Source organism: Acanthopagrus latus, chromosome 16, assembly GCF_904848185.1.
Source record: "Acanthopagrus latus isolate v.2019 chromosome 16, fAcaLat1.1, whole genome shotgun sequence".
Taxonomy (NCBI): domain Eukaryota; kingdom Metazoa; phylum Chordata; class Actinopteri; order Spariformes; family Sparidae; genus Acanthopagrus; species Acanthopagrus latus.
In genome coordinates this window covers 22625670-22647697 of record NC_051054.1, presented here as the reverse complement: position 1 = coordinate 22647697, position 22028 = coordinate 22625670, and the positions used below count along the sequence as shown (strand labels likewise).

General features: G+C 42.5%; 1 protein-coding gene across 2 annotated transcripts in view; it reads left to right on the top strand.

Moving 5' to 3' along the window:
- Window positions 1-20332: 20332 nt before the first annotated feature.
- alk (ALK receptor tyrosine kinase) overlaps window positions 20333-22028 on the top strand; it is a 322469-nt gene continuing 320773 nt past the window's right edge. For both annotated transcript variants that reach the window (XM_037072734.1, XM_037072733.1), the window contains exon 1: window positions 20333-21704. In XM_037072734.1, coding sequence (XP_036928629.1) covers window positions 20957-21704 — 748 coding nt within the window. In that variant the 5' untranslated portion in view covers window positions 20333-20956. The remainder of the gene's footprint in view (window positions 21705-22028) is intronic.

The window sequence follows — 22028 nt, the reverse complement described above, 5'->3', positions numbered from 1 at the left end:
AAGAACCCAAAATCCCATGCAAGGATTTTATTTGCTGAGTTTTCTTCTGCTTTTAATAAGATGCAGCCTCATATTTTAACTGACCACCTTGCATCCTATTTTAAGTTACCAGATTGGTTTTTAGTGTTGCTTTTAGACTTCCTTACAAACAGAATCCAGCAAGTCCAGGATGAGGCTTTCAAACACAGGCTCACCCCAGGGTTGCATCCTGTCACCCTTACTCTTCATCTCGTACACAGACAGCAGAATGTCACAAGAGGGCAGCTACTTTGTAAAATTCTTGGATAACGCTGCCCTTCTGACTCTTCTCCGGGGCCAAGATTCAGGTCATGGTCAAGCCCTACCTGCTTTCAATGTGTCAAAACTAAGGAACTGATCATTTACTTTAGGCAAAGTCAGGACACACCAAGAGCAAGCACCATCCACAATGAAAAGGTCCAGATTGTTGATTCCTACAAATTCCTTGGCATGGAATGTGAAAGCTAAGTTCTTTTAATGTCTGTGATACTATTTTGTGCAACTTTTATCATTCTTTTATTGAAAGCCTTTTTAGTTTTTTCCTTTATCTGCTGGTTCAGTGGGTTGTCTGTGAAGGAGAAGAACAGTTCAAACATCATTGTTAAAGTATGTTTCAAGATGAATGGCATTCAGCAGAGGAATTTGGGCACTATCTGGGAAAAACAAGCAGCTGAGAAAGCTAAAATAATTATCAGCCAACCAGATCCTCTCTAATTGTTTTCTGAATGACTGAATGATTGTTGTAATGATTTTATCTTTTTTATGTTCGACGTCCGGAAAAGCTGCAACTGAATTGCCCACTTAGGATAAAGTGGTCTGAATCTGAATGTTAGCTACAAGCTCACATAGTGCTAATGATGGGCTAATACATACAACAGCAACATAAGGAGATAACGTTAGCTAGGTTAGGCTAATCTCTCTAAGACAATCTTCAAAAAAATGCTATACCATATGAAAATCCCATGATACACCTCGATTGAATCTCTTAGGCGACCCTCCCTGCCTGGCAAATGAGCAAGTCTTTCAGATACCACTTGCCAATTTTGTAGCTCAGGGTTACGTTATAGTTCTAAAGCCTCAAGTTGAACCATAGATAACCCCATTTAACAAGACTATTTCCACTGATGTGACAAAGCTGCTCCAGAGCTACAGAAAACATTATACAGGCTGAATACTTCTCCTCAAGACAATTAAACTCATCTTTATGTGTAAAGGCTGTTGAGTGCTGCATTCAGTAAAGAATCTGTTATCTACTCCCACCACATTAAATTACAAACATTGTCAGAGCGTTGATGCTTTATTAAACACAATCCACTTGACCTGTTTGAACTCCTTACAACTGATAAACTCCCTTTGTACAGGCTCACTCTACGTCCCATCTGCCCTTACTCAAACCTATTACACAAGACAGGTTTTTTTTAAAGAAAGAGGAGAAAATATTTATTATGAAGCCATTAATAATGCTCCTGGATTTATTGTGCTCCCAAGGACACACTCTAAGTCACTATTAGAAATTTAACGCCCCAATAAATCTACAACATATGCTGTGAGGCACGTCACGGCCACCGCCCAGTCTGCTCCACTTCTGCGTGATTCATTCAAGACCAGTTATAAAGCAAACAGCAGGATACAGTCGAGTGCTACTTTTGGTGGCTTCAGTCCACGCTTGCTGTTTATCACGAAGGACAAAGGCGAGATGCCAAGTGCTCTGCCGTCACTTCTCAAAGTAGCATGTAAATGTAATTAAATGATGACATAACCAAATTATGTAAGAGCCTCTAATGGAGTCTGCAGCCGCTTTCAGTTCTCCACATGAACATTGTTGTGTCAGACAACTGGAGAAGAGGTGGACCACAACTTGAGCAGCAGAATTAATGGGAAGGGATGAGGAATAAATGTAACATTATGGGGAGCTCTGACCTTCCCTGACTGGGTTTAAGGGACTATTAAAGGAAATAAACTTGACTGTATGAATGAGCTGATTTTGCATGCTGGGCTAGACAAAGTGAATATGACAGCGGCGGGACAGGCGCACAGAGAGAGGCAGACTGAGAGTAACACGGAACAAATACAACCATGAGTCACATTAGTGGGAGAAGGATGGGGTGCTGAGAGGGGAACACAAGTAAACAGGATTATGAAACAAGCCCTCAGGCAAATGAATATCATTGAGAAGTATATCACTGCAAACAAAGATGAATCAGCTCCCTCTGGGTGAAAAACTTGTCCCACAACCAAGAAAAACAAGGTACAAAATCTCCTTACTTACTTTTTATGCCGGGAAAAAATGGCCGTCATATGCTCTGCAGTTTTCCGTTTGCTTCTTTGGTATAAACTGATTCTTTCAAAGTATACTCGTACACATGCTCCACTGGGTGTTTAACCCAGCAAGGAAAAAAAGAAACAGTACGCAGTGCCCTCCACCAGCTTTAATCATTGCACCACCATTCTTAATAGAGTGATTATTAGCACAGGGATTAATCGGCTCATTTAAATCTCATGCCTGCCCCCTTGTGATTTACTTCTGTAGGCGACTTCCAATTGCACAAAGGAGGGTAGACAGCAGGGGGGGAGCGAGGGCGGGTAGCCTCCCCCCTCCTGATGTGTGAGTGCTCTCTACACAGGAGCTAACAAGGAGCGCAGGATGCTCTAACCACTTTATCTCCCAACTGGAAAGCTTCATTAGGGTTGAGCTGGCAATGCGAGGTGAGGACAGGAAGGGGAAATAAGGATCAGAAGGGCAGGCTGTTAGAAGAGGGCAATTAGTAACTTGGCTGGGATACTTTTTTGGTAAAGCTCACAAACCGTCCAGAGGCTCTGCAGAGCTAGCGCTACATGTTCCTGTGCTGTTGAACTTATAGAAATTCCTGCAGTAGTATTTATGCCGTGGTTTTGTTGTGGTACGTGTTGTGGCAGTTTTATGAGGCAATTTTTCAGGATGCGTGTGGGGGTGGGGGTGGCACGTGGGTGGGACGGGAGCATTGTGTCCAGGGTAGATATAAACAGCATGTAAGCACAATGCCCTTGAATTTGGCCTTGGACCTCCATTGCATTTCATTCCTCTCGCTACACTGACAAGAGATCGAATAACAGCAAAACTAATTCCAAAAGTGGAGTGGCTGTAGTCCACACTTTTGTTCTTTTTCTCTGACAGAAGGGAAGATGCAGAGTTGTCAAAGTCACTGCTTCTTATTCTCCTGCTATTCTGTATGCTGCATATACTGCAGAGATGCTGGCATTGATGATATTTTTAATTTCCTTTAATCCTTTAATCATCATCTGGTTAATTTAACTTTTGTGTATATTTTCATAATTAACAGTACATAATCTGTATCCATTCATTCCGTTATGTAACTGTTCAGTGCTGGAAGAAATCAAATCATTTATAAATGATGTTTGGTCCCTGTGTGGTTTATAAGGAGAGCAAAGTAATGCACATGGAAAGGCAGGGAAGAAGAAGACTGTTGGCAAGCAACAAAAGTGTTTAGGATTTAGTGGCATCTTGTTGCATATTCCGACCAACTGAACACCCCTCACCTCACCCTTCCTTATGGTGTTCACTAAAAGCAGACCTTTTGTAGAGCCAGTGTCTGATTCATCTGCTCTGGGCTACTGTAGAAACATGGCAATGCACCATGGAAGACATTGTTTTAGGTGCTTACTGCAAACAAAACTCATTATGTCATAACAATGTTCCTGTATGTCTTGAAAACTTGTTGACGTAAACATGTGTGAGTGCTGTGACTCTATTCTGTCACTGAAGTTGCATAGCACATAAACAAGCCATGGGGAGGTGTCATTCTGTGCCATCAACAACATTTTGAAGGTGTTATTTTAAGGCAAAAATGTTATGCAAATTTGTAACACACACACACTGATTGTTAACTATTTCAGAGGGGCATCCTTTTGTAGCAGTAGCTATATCACATCATTAAACACTCCATTTCGAGTCAAAGTCCTGTGCTCAAATTCTTTAAAGAGACTGATAGTATCGGCAACAGAGTGTACGGTATCAAAAGTAAAAGTAATCATGTCGATCCTATCAGTGTTGTAATATCACCAATATCAATATTATTCTTACTGATGTAGGAATATTTGATTGTTGTAGTTTACATCATTAAACAGTACTTTAGTGTTGTAGTTGAAGCCTAAAAAAGCATTCGCCCCCTTAAAGGGATATTGAAGTCTGGTGCTATTTGTATATATTTCACAGGGTATTACAAAGTGGACTACTTGTGTCTAACTGATGATCAGGTCTTAACCTATATTCTGTGGGCAGAACTAACTGTCATATATAGTATAGTTTACTTTAAATTTACTGTATATGTGTTGTTTAGCACACTTCACATTAGAGACCTATAAACTGAGACCACAAAAATTGATAAATTAATCATAAAAATAATCCTAAAGTAATGTTACACGGCAAATACTGAACAGCAGAGGAGGTCTATGACAGAACAGCAGCTCCCTCTGGACGAGGATACAGCAGACATGACAGACATCTGCCTAACAACACACCCTCCCTCACAAATGTAATGCCAACAAGCTGGATGTGCTGTAATCAGCCCTTTTCTAAAGCAAACACTTATGCTAGCTAAAGATTCAGAATTAGCTCCCCCTCCACCTGCATGAAAACAAACCTCACCTTCATCCAATGAATGTTTGTCTTCATCTAGAATCTTCTTTTTTCTGAACTAGATGAATACTTTCGTTTTGACGCCATGCCGTAAATGACCAGCACCGGCGGTTCAACGCAACTCGCCTCGCCTCTCCTAGCTTAGTTGCACTGGTCATCATAGCAACAGGGCACCTTAGACATCAGATCTGACCAATCGGTAGAGAGCAAATCTGACCAATAAGTGGGCCAGTTGTCAGTTACTTTTCACACTTTTTCCCTCGGGTCACTCCTCAGATATTGAGTCTGGACTTGCAACTTGAGGGGGCCCCCTAGTGGTGTGGGGGCCCTATGCACCCGTATGGTCCGCATATAGCAAGTAACGGCCCTGACCCTAAGAATAATCGAAGTACACAACTCAACACAGTATATAAGTTTTAGTCGATGTCAGACAACTCAGCATTGTATATTTAATAGCTGCTGCAAATACAGCATACACAGCCTTACATGATCACAGGTTAATGGTTGGCTACTATCATGACTGTTCTAACTCTGGGCAAACTTATATATTCGCTATATATACTGACATGCCACAGAAATCTCCAGGGTCACAAGAGCAACCTGAACATGAATAATGTCTGCAGGATTTGAATTATACACATATATAATGTATCCCATGAAGAACATTTTTTCATTCTTTGCGTTATTGACCAATGCCATGAGGGCAGAATGTTGATACACCAGTGGGCAGATAAGAGAGTTCTTTCTATGTGAAAGCCCGGCTACAGCCTCCAATGTCCCTGTACAGGATACTATATGGTGGAACAATCGATGGATAAATGGATCAATACTACACAGGTTTTTTCTTTTCTTTTTTTTTTTTTTTTATAGGAAAACCTTTAACTATCACAGTTATTACTGCCTCTTCCCTGTGGTTTCAGTGTCCTCGGATGGCCCTCCAACCAAAACAATAAAATACATTGTCTGCTTTATTTTTCATGGTTGCAATGTATCTTACAGGTCTGACAGCAGCAAAAATGTGCTATCTTAAGACAATGGGTACTGTAATGTATATTTAAATACAGTGCATCGGTACTTGTACAAATTTGTATACTATATGCATACAATGTAGGCTTTATTTTGAAATCTAGAAAGGGAAAAGTTAGGGATCTTGTCTTCTGTCTGGTTGTATGTGTATTCTTTGATATTATGTCTTGTGTGTTTTTATCTGCCACCACTACAGCTGCAGTTAGGTTAAGTGAGGGAATGTGTTGAGATTGTTTTCCAGCCACTTTCCAAAGATGAAAATGAATGTAGCTAAACTCAACTCTCAAGCCGCCAGAGACAACAGGTCTTTAAACCCTCCAATAACGTTTCGCCACAAAGGGCAAATGGAGCCTGTGTGAGAACTTCACTGATGTACAACCTTGTAAGTTAACATAGCAACGGTTGTTTTGCACACGTACACAAGAGTTTTTTCTCACAATAAATGTAAGTCAAACCGTTCACTCTCCTTTTAGCTCCACTTTATTCGTCTCCAACAACTTCTAATGGACATATTTGGCTCTTTAACTGCAAAATGTTTACCAGCAAGACACTAACTCTTCTCTGCCTGCTGTTTGTGCTGATCAGGTAGTGTACAGCAGGTTTTAAGAGCTTTTTTTTTTTACTTACAACAGCTGCTGCTGCTACTGCTGCTGAAAACAGCACTATGAGAGGTGTAAGAATGAACCTGTAAAGTAAGGTTGATAGTGGAATTCCATTTGTAAAATATGGGCAGAATTTGACGATAGGTCCAAAAACATAGGGACATGTATATTACCAGATTCACTGACAACTGCTGCTCTGAACTGGCTGAGAGCAAAGAGCTTTGGGCCGTTTGAAGCCAGGCTTAGAGCAATATCTCATTTTAAATTAGCATCAGGATAAGTCTGTTGTGATGTCATTATATTGTCTTAACCATCAGTGTCCCTGCTCTGTCTTTCCTCTGAATACACTGGTAAACATGCAAGACATAATTAGTCTTCATTAAAATTAGACATTTGTGCTGTCATTATTCAGGAAGCCCCTCTCCCCCGCCCTATTATCTTTGCAACTAAAAAAAGAGTTTGCTGCAATTTTGCATATTGCTGATAATAGACCAGCATAAGCAGAAATGAAAATAATTGTAAAATCTGATAAACATTCCATTTACCAACCCGTGTAACACTGTTTTACTCCAGCCTGGAGTGACTGTTTAAGAACGTGTTTAAATTATCCAGAAAAATGATGTAAATCATATCAAAATGAGGTGGTTACTTACGTTTACTTACATTTGACCATGTGCTTGAGTTTGAAAGACGCTCACAAAATAATTGAGCTCAAAACTATTTGTTTGCAAGTCTGTCACACCACAGCTCCTATTCTTCTCATGAGATGGTGTCGGCATGACCCGCCCTACTCTCCCTCTGATTGGGTGGTACGTTGCCTTTCCTCGAGTTGGTTAGATTTAGAGGACTGATGATTGGTTAGGGTTCACATCTGGATAAGCCAGTCATTGGCAGACTAGGCCAGACTAGTCACCAGATTAGCAGCAAGTGAAGAAACATATTAGTGGGGAAAAAAATTAAAAAAGGGGCAATTGATTTATTCTCATAGTGTGAAACAGAAGGATTAGTGTGTGAAAATGCTCAATTGCGTGACTCTCACGGTCAATGCGTGAGACTTGGCAGCTGTGCTACCTACTGTTAGCTAATAAGCTCATAGTTCAATTAGCAGAGTTGGGCTGGACTCAGACCTCAGAACAAAATGGAGAGTCATGACATGCCAGGGATCCCAGCTTGACTGGATCAAACTGTGTGGCTGAAAAAAACAAAAAACAAAAAAAAAAACAGATAAGGAGATGAAATTGGCTCTTGACCTCATGTGTTTCAGCAAGTATTTCAACTCTGTTATCTTACAGTTCCTGTCTATACCATCAGTGGGAATGTGTCAAGTTTGCAAGTGTGGAATAAATCAGGACTGCAACGTTTACTTTTATTAACAAGTGTGCAAAACGCGAGACTGATAAGTAAAAGAGGTACTGCTGCATAAAGTCAATAAAGCTCTGTAAAGCAGGGAAACACTGCTGGGGTTCATCACTTCGAGCAATAAAGAAGTAGTCATGTGATCCAGCGATTTTATGGTGCTCTGAAAAATGTACATTTCCATACGTAGATTCTAGAGTTTCATGACAACAGGGCATCTGCTGATGAAGATCAAGAGATATGGAGTTTCTAAAACAGCTTCAGGTCAGATCGTTTATACAGCTCCTTGGAAAAGTTTATCAAAAGACTGGAGTCATGGTTAAAATAAATGAACACTGACTATTGGGACAATCACATTGATCTCCCATCTCATACTCCCACACAGTGACCTGACCCTTCATTTCACCCAGAAGTCATCCAACATGACCCCCTCGTCAGACTACTTCCACCTTTGCTGTTGACGGATATTCACATGATGGACTGCATTACCACATTCAGACCAAAATAAATCCAGATGATTTGCCTTGCATGGCTACACAAACACGTGGGAAATCTTTGGAAGGGCGCTCGCACACACACACACACACACACACATGCACACACAAGCGAAAGGACTGACAAGTTACACTAAATGCCAGCCAGGTGGTCAGCTTCAGGCAAAGCTGAGGAAAAGGTTTCGCCTGTCAGAACGATCCCTCGTCCAGACTTCAGGCTGAAGCGTATTTAAATGGATTTCAATTAGAATTCCTGCAGCTGTGGCTTACTGCAACTGTTCATTCTTCTTGTGGCACATTTGCTGGCAACATGTGAGTTGTTTATGAACAGATATCTGTGCAGGCAGCTTAATGTTGAATAGATGTTGATACAGCTGAGTCATTTCGTGTGGAAAATGTGGAAATGTAGCAGGAAAACGGGCAGGCCGATGGCTCTCATGTCGTCTTGTGAAAACAGGACATGTGTGTCCTTTTCATACTGGCTCAAAAAGTTCCAAATGTATGAGAGAAAAAGTAATATGGTCACCAATTTGGGCTCATCTGGGCACAGCTCCTACATGTAGGTCAGAGATTGAACAATGAGACAAATACATACTCTATAGAGGAGATTTAGGACACAAACACAGACACTGACCACAGGTATAAAGCAGGGAGGCAGCGGTAGTCTTCAGAGCCAAGACGGTAATAAACAAACCTAAAAGAAATTGAAACATTGGGACACAAGGCCAGTTGATTTGGGGGCCGCATCTGCTTTTACTAGTAGCAATTTGGAGAAAACAAGATACTGAAATGAGGGCAATTTCTTTTCTGCCAGCGCTCGATGGTCAACACATGCTGTAACTCCCACACCGGCCTGCGTCTACCCCTTGCTGCACGGTTGTGTGTGGAGCTGCATTCAGAATATGCCGTGCATCCGCGATATATTCCTGCAGCTGTGGTTCTGCAGTTGTTTGGGGAGGAGGGAGAAATGAAAACGCTCAGATATGCATACCAAACAAATACTGAGATTTATATTCCTATGGATGAACAGGAAGCATCACACACACACACACACACACACACACACACACATACATCTGCTACCAGGATACAATGTGGATACAGAAAGAAGGGGAGAGAGGGGAAATAAACTGATGTTTCTCCCAAGCAGAGAAAGAAGACTGTGAATTGAAGATACGCAGTCGAGTAGCGTTGCTGCAGACTATTTTTGGCGCTCGCTTCCCCCCACGCTTCACCCCAAATGCCACCCTCTTCTGAGATTTTCTTTTTTTTTTTTTTACACTTGAGTCATTGATACACAGTTTGCTCTTACCAAAGACATAACAAATGTGCAGATTTTGTCTTGTGCTCACCTCCTCCTTCCTGTATTCATCCTCCACACTGACCCTCCCAATGATCCCCTGACACCAGATAATTCACTATTAATTCACCTCTAACCTCTCCCCTGTGATGTATGTCAAAGAGTCAAATGCTGGCCGTGCCCTGTATCACGCTCCATTCAGCCAATATATCATTCTCAACCCTGACATCCTGCAGCACAGCGCTGGGTCATATTGACAAGGGGCCGGTGAAAAATCACCCCGCAGCCCCGGTGGCGCCCTCTCCTCTACCATCCTTTTTTCCACGAGAGGCTTGATCCGTGAAGGAGATTGAATTGGTGCTTGCCATGCAGCCGCCCAATTGCCCCGTCTCCGGTTCCAGAGTGGGAATTCATCAGATGTGGCGCTGAAGTCGACCGCCAATGGCCCATTAGGCTCTGGCAGGTCGATGGTTAACTAATTGAGGAGAGCTCTAACAGTGACTTCTTCGCCCATCCATCCAATCCATAACTGCGATTGAATGATCAGTCAAAATCCCAGCGTCTACCGGAGCTACCTTGATTGACCCAGATGACTGATGCGTTGACTCAATCAGATGTTGATGTGGCAAAGCATCAGGGTGCAGCTTTTACCTGTGGATTCATTTATGCAGGATGAGGGGGAGCAAAAGGAAATACTTGTCTTCTGCAGCTCAGAGGGTCTCAGGTGTGCTGCAAGCGTGCACTGCCTCAGATCAGCGTTTTAGCGTCACTCTAATCAGTGTTTCCAGATGGGTGATGAATGATCCTTGAGCAAAACGCATTCCAGTGTACAACAGCAGGACTGTAAGCCAGCAGGCCCTTTGAAAATGCAGGGATAAGCCTTGACACGAAGAAAGCTGCATTTGGAAGCTTTAAGCATATAAAACCGTAGAGATCTAATCCCACGCCTGATGATAAGCACCGGAGGTATTGTTTGTATGTGTGTGTGTGTGTGTGTGTGTGTTAGGGTTGACTTTTGTAAGAATCTCTGAGTGCCCGAGCTGATTCCCACTTTAACCTACATCCTTTTCATTATCATGGAAGCCTGCGGTTGTAGAAATTCATTTTCAGGCAAAGATGAATTTCTTTTGAAATGATCAGCTTGTCAATTTTTAAACAGTTTCGATAAAGCCTGAAAGTAGTGGAACTAACAGAGGCAATGAATTCATTATGAGGTGCCCGGCCAACAGGATAAAGTGATAAGGCAAACACACACGTATTCCAGTCCCCTGCTCACCGTCTGAGCTCGGAGGGAAAAGATGGTTTGTATAAAGAAATGGGGAGTAAAGCTCAAATGATTAAAGGATAAAAAATTTAAAAAAAGGAAAATCTCAACTATATGACTCCCAATCTATTCAATGTACAATTTGGTAGTTCAGAATGATGGAGATTAATGAAATTGTGTTGCTGCAGAACTGGGACAAAAAAACAACAACAAAAAAAACCCAACAACATCAGATGTTGAATGAAATTATCCAGCTATCCAGCTAAAGGTAATACTTTTGGCTTAATGTATTTCTGTGGGCGTGAGTCACCACCCACTCTGCTGTATAAGATGGGAGCATCATGGCGCTCAAGCACTTAAACATTGCACTTTGAAAAAAGACTTGGAGACTTATAAGCAATTAAAAAAAGAACATGTCAAAACCGATGCAGCAGAGGCTCAGATATCCCGACATTCGGGTCAGGCTCTAGAAATAAAGAATCCTTCAGCTCCCATAATGACACTGTACAGTGGTCATTATAGCCTTTGCATTTTACCTGCCTGGGAAATGCTCACTCATTTTAGAAATACAAAAGTTAACAGTCCCAAGTAGGATTCCTTTTATTATCAAAATTGCTAAATTAATCGGTAACGCTCAATATTAACGTGTGTCATAAGATAATAAGTCTTCATTGGGTTGCTATTGAGATTATTATGTGTACATGAAATTATTCATGTAAGTGTTTTATAATAGCATCATGAATGATTTTATTGTTAGGTTACAGGACATGTTGTCAAGTTGATAAAATGTAAATAAAATACATCTAAATACAAATTTCAGCCGTGTAGCCCAAAATGTCTCTGTCTAACAATAAGCATGTTTATGATGCTATTAATAATACTTATTTTAATTAGTCTTATTAACACATAATACTGTTAATAGGCATCTTATAAGGATTCATGAGAACCGTATGACCTATTATCTGATCTGTACGATGACCTCATTATAAAGCATGGAAGCACATCAGGGATTTGATTGAAATGATGTTGCAAATTTCAAAATTAAAAGGTGTTTTCATGACAGCATTAACAATTTCCACAAATGTCTGTGTAATATTAGTAACAATTAAAATGCAATAATCAAATTTAGATTATCATTTTAATAAAGTTCCCTTTCAAAATAAAGTGTAACCAGTGGCCTTGGTACCGTCTTATATTATTCATATTACACCATTACAGTTCATCGAAATTTAATTTGCCAACATGATGTTCCTCAAAACCTTCCTCACACCGCCAGAACTACAATTCTTACGCATTAAACATAATATTAACAATTATAAGTCTGACTGTCTAAAGGGGCAAGCTGTTTTCCTCAGGTTTTACAGCCTACAATTCTACTATTTTGGTCCACTCTTACTGCTCTCATCCACCTCGTTTTTCTGGGTGCCACAGGCAGCTAAAACAGCTGCACACCCAGTGTACACTACCTGCTCAGCACCAAGTGGAAAACAGACACAGTTAGACAGTAGCTGGTGAACATAGTGAGGCATTTAGCAACAAAAGAGCCGCATGTATCTCTCAGGAGTTAGCAGAGACCAAAACAGAGATAGGTGGCCAGAAGCATGACTCCAAATGAATGCTAATGTTGCTCCATGTTTGCTGGATGTGTAAATTCTGTGCTTGCAAACACACTGACCACATTTTTTTAAGGAGAAAATACCTAAATGTGGGGAAAAAAGCAAATTATATTAAGTTTTAAGTTTTGTAGATGTAAAATGCGTAAAATTCATACATAAAGAAAAAAAAATAGAAAATCAGCTTATAAAATGCACAGTGTATATGGTATCATTACATAATGTAAACTCCTTCATGAAGAGGAACACACCAAAGATGTCCACATTACTGTTAGCTTTGGTTTTCCAATAAAATAGATTCTTCTTTTTAAGCCGTTTTCCATCAAAAAGACACCCAAACACAAGACACACAGAGGGCAAGAAGGTAAAAGAACAAAAAGCAAGCCTGACCGTAAGGCTTCATTTACACAACATCCAGCAGTGCAGCGAAAGCTCAGGTTCTCCCATTCGGTTTTCTGAGGTTAGTCTGTTTTGGCTGCGGCGGTGCAGGCTGTGGAGAATTCCGCAAAAAAAAAAAAAAAAGCTGGAAAACTTGAATCTGACTCAACTTTTGGAGAAACGTCAGCCCAATCATGTAAGCAGGTGATCTGACTATGACCCAATCCACAGTAGAGTGTAAAGCAATGCATTGTGTGTATTCACTCAGTTTTGCTTTGTGCATCAGTTTAAAATGCATCTGTGGATGTCGACGATCACTGTATGACGTTTAACCAGCTGTGGCAGGGACATGACTGTGTATCATACGCAGTGTAGAACAGGTCAGTAGCAGGACCTGTTGTTTAGCATGGATAAATACTACAGAAGGAATGTTATTTTTGAGGACAAACAATCACCAGTAGGCCCATCATGCTAGTAGCACAAAAACATAGCAACTCTGTCTTCGGGTGTCTTGCCGCACCGCCAGATTTGCTGTAAATGCGGCCCAATGATGCTGATATCCAACAAGTACAAAAAGAAATCCAAAACCTGAAATCCAAATTAAAAAATGCAAACAACAAAAGGTAAAGGATATCTGAACAAATGAAACACATTTGTGCATAGAAAAATGGTGGGCGGCGATGATGTTCATTTGCTTGCTTTTGTTTTTAGTGTCTTTTAAATGCAGTTAAAACATTTTCCTAATGACTGTATTTCCATGCACCTGTAAAGCACCCTGAATTGCCGTGTGTTGGAAAGGTGTTAATACTTTTCCTTTTTCTTTTCTATGTAAATCTACAACTGGCGATGTCACCCACTAATTAATTCAACATCCCTACAGCCCATTCACTGTCAGGTATTGCGATGCGTTGTACAGAGAGGCCTTTGTTTTTTTGCCTACCCTCAGTGATATACATATATTAGGTGGACAAAATAATAGAAACACATTTCACAGTGTATTATACTTTACGATTAAACAGCAATAGACACTCAGTTATCACAGATGATACACCGCTGTATAACATTGTCAAGAAATCTGTATTTATAACCTTCATGAGGACATTTTTAGTTTTTTGCTAGGGGTATTTACAGTAATATACAGGAACTGTGTACATGCACATGAACGCATACTGAAAAATGTGCAGTGTCCTCTCCCACAATGAGATGAATTCAGTGATGTCAGTCAGACTTGATGAAAAAAATCCCCCAGAGACAAAGAAGACATTATTCAACTGTTTACACATGCTGAGTCGCACTCCCAGTGACTTTGGCATGTAAGCGTGGAATGCCTCTTTAAATGCTTATTTATATTTATGCAATTCAAGCTTGAAACAGTGTATTTACATCTTGTAAACTGTAATTAGAAATATCCAGGCGACCAGCAGGTATACATTACCATATGGTTAGAGGAAGTCAGATGAGCGTTTTGCCTTGTATTTGGGATACAAGGTGGAGTGTGGCAGACATGAGCACCCTGCGCAAAATGAAAGAGAATTTTCAGTAGGTTCGATTCAGAAAAGTGTCGGAGCAGAAATTGTCCGGTCAAAAGAGTCAGGGTGAGAAACACAACTTTGCCCACCCTGCACCACACGCACTCCTACGGCGATTATTTTAATGGATTCTCCACTTTGCATGAATCAAAATATGTGGCAGTCTTTCACACCTGGCTCAGGAGAAGCTGGCGTACGAACTCAACCTTTATAAAGACTAATGTGCGCCATTAGTCGAACTAAACGAGCCACTTTTCAAAGCTGTCACAATCAAACTCCCTGTTATGTGTGGAAGTTGCAATCTACCATTTGGCACAACAAAACGTACAAACGCTGGGGTGAAAAGGCCAGGTGTAGTCGTTTGTCCCATCGCTTCAATTAACACTGTTGTCCCAAAATATTCTAGACGGGGTTTTGTTTTTTCTCTCTTCTAAATCACAGTAAGAGTTGTGCTTTTGGATACAGGAAGCACTTGTGTGCTAGTGACATGCTAACTACCTGGCCTGAGCAGTGCAATGATTAATGTGAGGGCTGGTCATGCAGAGGGCTCAGTGGACTGGAGCTAAAAGGCTGACATTTTTCAAGTCCACTACCCAGGGAATTGCCACTTATCAGAAGTTTACCCCCTGCACCTGTGAATGTGTACCATAAGAGAAGACCAGCCCAAACTCTTATTACAGCTGTCAACACGAAACTTTCCAAATCTTGAAGACTTTCTGTGCAAAACCGTCTTTTTTTCCCCATTTTCTTCAAAAGCCTTATATTTCTTTTCTCCAACTCGGCAGGTCTGGGAGTTTGATTTATGGAACTAAGAGAAAAAATGTCATGAGGTAGGAATGCTAAAGGAAGCGAGGACTGTCGCCTCGGCGTTGTAAAATGCATGGCTTGGGTGCGTGAGACTCAGCAGCTCCTTCCTCAATCATTGCAGATGCGTGTTGTGCATGCACGAAAGCCGAAAAAAACCAGACAAAAGATAAAAATGGCTGTGAAGCCGTGGGAAAGGAGGAACAGAGGTGGACTGACAAGTCAAGAGGAGCGCATCGGGATTATTGTTTTCTTCCGTGAGCAAACATCCATCTCTGCTACTGCAGCGGCCGGCTTTGGAGCACTGATGAGACATGCAGAAAGTGGATGGACCGGGCCATGAAGTACGATGATGCTGGCTGAAAGGGTCGCTAGTTGCGTGGACTCGGCTGCTGATTTATGAGGTTTACTAGCAACCATGAAAAGTGGTCTGCGAGGTGGGGGTGGAAGGGTCTTTGTAAGAACTTATCTGTCTGTAATTTATCACACTACCATTCTGCCACGACCTTTCGATGCACACTGACCTGTGAGCTGTATACTAAACACGGTTCAGATGAAATGGACATTATAGCTGGTAAGCGTGCGCGAGGCCAGCAGCATTTTGGGAATTGCATATCCTTGCTTTGGTTCATTTTACTCCGTAAGGACTGGAAAGTGGAAATGAGTGATCAATCAGAAAGTAATTAAGCTCGCCTTGGCAGTCTGGTAGATGCCTATTACCAAGAATACAGTAATAGCTGTTAGCAAAGTGCAGGTTCTCTCAGCACATACATCCCTCCGCCATCGCTCCCTCTTTAGCCCGCAGAACTCCAAATGAATTCAACTGAATCACGATTATGCACATAAATATCTGTTCGTCAAAATCAATTTAGTGTGAAAAATGGAACTCAGGCTATGACGCTTGACTTCGGGTTTTGCTAGTTAAAAATCAATTTGGCTAACATTACCAATGTATTTAATGTATTATTAATAACTCCAGATATTGTCTTGTTTCAGTGAATGGTTAATCCATTTCCACAGTTCATTTGCCCCGGCACCCAGATGATGTGCAAACTTGCACTAGCAGACGCTAGCTGAAAAGTCTGGTCACACAGGCTCCCCTCGACTCAAGCAATTACCTGGTCGAATCTCTAGCGCTGATGTACAATATCATGTATAGAAACGGAGCTCGGCACTCTCGAGTACAACATTGCAGATTAGATATTAAATAGAGTTCACAGTGCCTGCGCCACCGTTTCTCCATTCCTCTCCAGCTCCATACAGGCCTCATTCAGTCCCTCCCACATCATTTATGACTCCTCACCTTCTCCGGCGATGAATAAAACAACTTGTCGTGAATAATGTGTTCAGATATTGGATAGAATGCATGATGAATAAAGAAAGTACGTTTTTCCCTGATGTGCTTTTTTTTGTTGCTCTCTGCTGCAGGTTAGGGCAGAAGATGCAAACCGACTGAAGATGGTGCTCATCTGTTGGCCTGTTCTCTATCTTTCACCGAAAGAAATGTGAATTTGAATGAGGGACAGTTATGTGCGTATGTTGTGTGTGGGTTGTGTGTGTGTGTTGGTGTGGAGGGGTAAAAATGAAAAATGTAGAAAAACAGAAAAGGAATTGATGATTATGCAGTCGTAGCTGCGGGTCTGAATCACAAGTCTGGAATTTCAAGCATTTCAGCACCGTTGAACACCCATGTGGCTGTGCGTGTGTGTGTGTGTGTGTGTGTGTGTGTATACAACCCCATCACAAGTAAACCAATACTGCCTTGTCCAATCATGGCAATAGAGTGAGGAGAATGGAGACAAAGACAAGCCTGCGTGAAGGACAGTTCCATTATTGGGAAGTAATTATGCAGGCACGAGACAGTGATCAATCAATAACAAATATATTAATAATTCACCTACTACCTGTGCATCTCAATTAATCCCTGAGAAACAGAACAGATTGTTGCTCGATCAGAAAGGAGGAAGCGGTTGTCAGTAACACATTTATAACAAAACAGCAATTAATGTCTCTTCACTAGTGAGAATGACTGAGGGTCACATTGTGCAGAGCGACAACAATTGAGTTGAGTTATTCATGCTAACAATTAATCACCTGTTCAATTCCTCATGGCTTGAACAAGAATTAGTATATAATAAACAGTTGTCCATTCAGCTGACCCCCACTGTTAGCAGTGGAAACAACAATGAAAATGGGATGACAACAATAAAGGCGGAGCACTTTTGCATTTACTGAAGCAGTATCTGTTTTTTTTGTTGGGCATAAATGGAGGAAGAACTGGGGGGTCAGCATGTGCAGGGATGGTACGGTGGCTGGATTTAACTTTGTTGTCTTCATTTGTCCGTCCTTTAAGCACCTGCCGCTGCGGTGACGATCACCAAGCGTGGACACCGTGGAAGGATGGGATGATGGAGCACCAGCTGGAATGTTAGTTACACCTCTGCCTCACGACGAACAAATAAAGATACATCAAAGATGGACTTCAGTTGGCCCTCAGCTGCACAGACACGGGGAAAAAAAAAAAAAAAAATCAAATTAAAACTTCAAAAAAGTCTCCAAACAGGGCCCACATTGATCACACAGATGGCCTTTAGGTTATTGATCTTTGTAAGACACACGCATTTGAAAAAGTGACTAAATGTCCATTACCTTAGAAGCATAGACAGCAAATACCGTTAAAGAATAAGTTCAACCAGAAGTGAAAAACTCTGTCATTATCTACTCACTCTCACGCTGGTGGAAAGTTGGGTGAAGTCCACAAAAACATTTCTGGAACTTCACAGCGGAACAGCGTTGCAGCATTCTCCTAAACTACTGAAGCAGATCGAAGATACGTATGGAGGAGATGTCGTTTCAAGTCAATTTGGGATCTCAGGGCTTCCTGTGACTTGGACTCTGCTATATAAGTTGTATGGAGCCATTTTTACAGTATGTTTGTGTCTGTTGTTTTTTTTGTTTTTTTTTCCAGTTGGTTTGTCAGCAGGATTACAGAAAAACTTCAAAACAGATTTCCTCAAAACTTGGATGAAGGATGCGTCTCAGCCCAGAATAGACCCCATAAACTTTTGATGCTGATCCGGATACATTTTTTTCCTCCCTCTCAAACGTTGTGAAATAGTGGGTTTTTCAACATTCTTTGTTGATTTCTCAGGGAATGATGCATGGATCTTGACTGAAAAAAAAAACAGGCATATTGAAGTGGCTCTTATTTTTGGTATCATATCAGTTTGATGTCGAACCAAATAAAAATCCAGATCTAGAAGATTTTTATATTTTTCATTTTTTTGATATTGGCATACACGTGATTGCATTACAGAGGACGGAGGTATGAGCTCTACTGAGTGTGTTACATCATGTTACGTTACATTTTGTTTGTTTAAAGGGATGTAGCAACACTGTTTTTCTGTTCTGTGGACAATCAAACCAGCCAGGTTTTTTATATATATATATATATATATATATATATATGTGTGTGTGGTTACAGATCTGTTTTTTTTAGATCTGCAAACACACTTGCCTTAAACTCAACTCAAGGCAAGATGTTATGGAGAACTTGTGGACTGGTCCAGTTGTTGCTGACACGTGATCTGATTCATAATGGCATTATCACACCACTATCAACATGAGAGTGACACTGAGTGACATATGGCTCATATGGTGAATGGGTTTGCTTTTATAAAGCACTCTCATGGTCTGGTCCCATACAACACTATCCACATGCACATACTCTCATTCACATCCATACACTGATGGCAGCGGTGCTTTAAGATATAAGATATGCTTTATTGTCCGCAAGGGGGTATTTTGTTTGGGATATAGTGCTGCCTGCGGCTACAACTAACTTAGAACAATGCATAACTGGCAAGGCACTGTAGACAACAGCATCCAAAGCAGTGGTAAAGTACACTAAAAAATAAGCACATGTAATCTTAAAACCCTGTCAGTCCCCAAGAATATTTCTATGCTCTGTCATTCATACCCACTCACAAACCACTGGAACGGCCATCAGGATCAGTTTGGGGTTCAGAATGTTGCCACAGACCCTCCGAAGGAAACCCTGCTCTGCCTCCTAAGCGACAGCTGCCCCAATATAATCATTTTTGTTTTAGTTAGTTATAGTTATGTTTTACATATGAGTTATACATGTATATATTTTCAGGCTCATAATTGTATTTCAAGGCTGCTACTAGAATAGGTCGAAAGGCTTTGCTGCTCATAAAGGAAAACCCTGACGTTTAGCTTCATCTCATGATATAAATGTAGAAGGTCGACACCTCAGGATGAAGGAAACGTAGCGCAGGAGCCAGATTCCACCACGTAACTTGATGCAGTCACTGACTATCACCCCGGCAAATATATCTCCACACCTTCATTCTCCCAAACTCGGACGTTACATCGTGTGAACGAGTTGCCAGATGTCCCTCACATAACATGTTCGCATAAGGCTCCTTATCCCCCTCTTCGAGATAAGGCTTTAATGAGAGAGTGTAAAAATTCCAGAGCAATTAGAGCATTAATGGATTTGTCAGTGAAGCTGAAGAGTGTGAATTACCATAAGTATGTGTTGACGCCATCTAGCGGGAATCTCAGAGAGAGAGAGAGAGAGAGAGAGAGAGAGAGAGAGAGAGAGAGAGAGAGAGAGAGAGAGAGTTCAGGTAAGGGAGGGGGAAAAGAGGAGTTTTTTGTTTTTTTTGTTTTTTTCCCCCTGGCATTGCTTCCCTCCTGCCCCCAAACACTGACCCTTTGATTCCCAATTAAGGAGGTAGTCTGTGTGGCAAATGAACTGGCAAGATGGCAGGAGAGCCCCCTGATGTTTTAAGGACATATTGGCCTCTTCACATGTCACATAACAAAGCCAAATGGGCCCCAACCCAAACGCCCCCCCCCCCCCCCTCTGAAACTATTTGATTTGCGCACAACCGGGAGAGTGCGACTAATCCGATCCAATTTCCGGACACAAAGGGCCCCGGTGATTCATTGAAATATCTCCAGAGACAAACTGTGGAGCTGCGTTGCCATACCTCCTAGCGTTATTTTTTTTTTTCCTAATTCCAATAAAGACACCAGGCAACATTACGGCTGCGCTCAGGCCGCCTCGGCTGCTTCCATAACGGCGGAGGCTCCTGCGCTGACTGCTGAGGAGCTTTTTCGCAAGGGAGTCGCTCTCCGAGAAAAAAAAAAAAGAAGAAAGAAAAAAAAAAACCCGGCTTATTCTGACGTCAAATGGTTCTGTGAACGACTCCACCGCATGTGCTGGTATGACAGAGGCGAGCGGAGACGCCAGCTGCGTCGAGGTCCTCAGCGGACAATTAACCTGAGAGGCTTTTTTTTTTTTTTTCAATTAGCCGAGACTGTAAAACGGGCTGTGATTATGTTTTAAACTTTAATTGACGCTCTGCTTTCTCCAAACTCGCTGTGAATGCACGATTTAGTTGCGAGGGGGGGGGGGAGAGAGAGCGACGCTGCATCCTCACAGAGAGACCACTTGTACCGCCGTCACAACTGTGCCAAGAGACAGGGAGTCTTTGAAAGCCACCGGAGCGGACCAGACCTGCATATCAATCAGCGTCCCGGGGAGCGACTCGCCGGATTCGCACCGGCGATAACAGGCATTGTCTTGTTGCAAAGGTGCGTGTGACTGCGTGTGCGGGGAGCGGAGGGGGCGAGATGGCACTTTTTCCGTTTGAAGGAGCGAAGGCAGCAACAGTCAGCGGCAAACAAATGTAAAAAAAAAAAAAAAAAAAAAAAAAAAAAAACCCAGTTTCCTCCTCGTCTTGCCACGGGTGCGCACCGGCGAAGAGGCGCAGGACCCGCAGGATCATCGATTCGCACTTTGTGATCTTGCGCTTGCGTATGTGACAAGAGCGGAGAGGACGCGGGGAACGGTGGGATCGAGGGGTGCTTCTCCTGAACGAAAGACTCCAATTATTTGAACCATGAGCGCCAGGATATTGTTTTTGCTTGTTTCGTCTGCGGCATTTTTCGCCGGGCTGCAGTGCGCCTCGCCAAGAGCCACGGCGGGGATGGATCCCTCCACCGCCGACTTCAGCAACATCGGCGGCGGCGGCGGCAGCAGCGGGGAATCCGGCGGCAAAAGAGACTTGAACCAAACCATAAACTCCCGGCTCAAGAGGAAAACCCTGGCTGTGGATTTTGCCGTCCCTTCTCTGCTGCGCTATTACCTGGCGGAGTTCATCAAGAGACCCCTGAACGGCGACTGCCAGACTTTTCGCGGATGTTACACGGTGCGCGCAAACTTGAAAATGCACTGCATACCTTTACAGAAAACCATATCTACTTTCGTGGACGTCGCCACAGACCCGGCGCTGAGGAACGCGTCCGCTGACGGACAGCTCCCTTTCTTCTACAAGCGGCCGCTGTCCAAAGTTCTGAAATTGGGCTTGACTAAAGCCAGCAGGAAATCCAACCAAGTTGTGGTGGAAATAGGAGAGGATATAGTGAAGACGGGATGCGGAGGGCTGTCTGTGTACGAGGAGGCCCCGGTGTTCACCCTGGAAATGGACCTCACAACTATTCTGGAGTGGTGGCTGGGCGCAGAGGGGGGCCGGCTCAGGGTCCGGCTCATGCCCGAGAAAAAGGCGCAGGTGCCCGGGATGGAGGACCGCTACACCACGGCCATACGCGCTGCAGACCCCCGCCTCTTCCTTCAGATATCCTCCCGGGGTGAGCGTCTCTTCACTCTCACCCTCTGTCTCTCCCCTGTGACCTCTCCCCATGTTGTTCCCCCACTCTCCCTACACACACACACACACACACACACACACACACACACAACACGAGCGGGCGATTCAGCAGGCCTAACTCATGTCGCTCCGTCACGGTTGGGACTTGAGTTGTGCTGTGATTAATTTTTGATTGTGGGATCCAGTGCGCCCTAAGATGCGAGCCTGCGTGCTGCTCCGGCTCGCTTTCATGGTGACACGAGCGGGTTAAGACATGTCAGCACACGGTGAACGACTTGTTAGACTGATGGGAAAATGATGACTG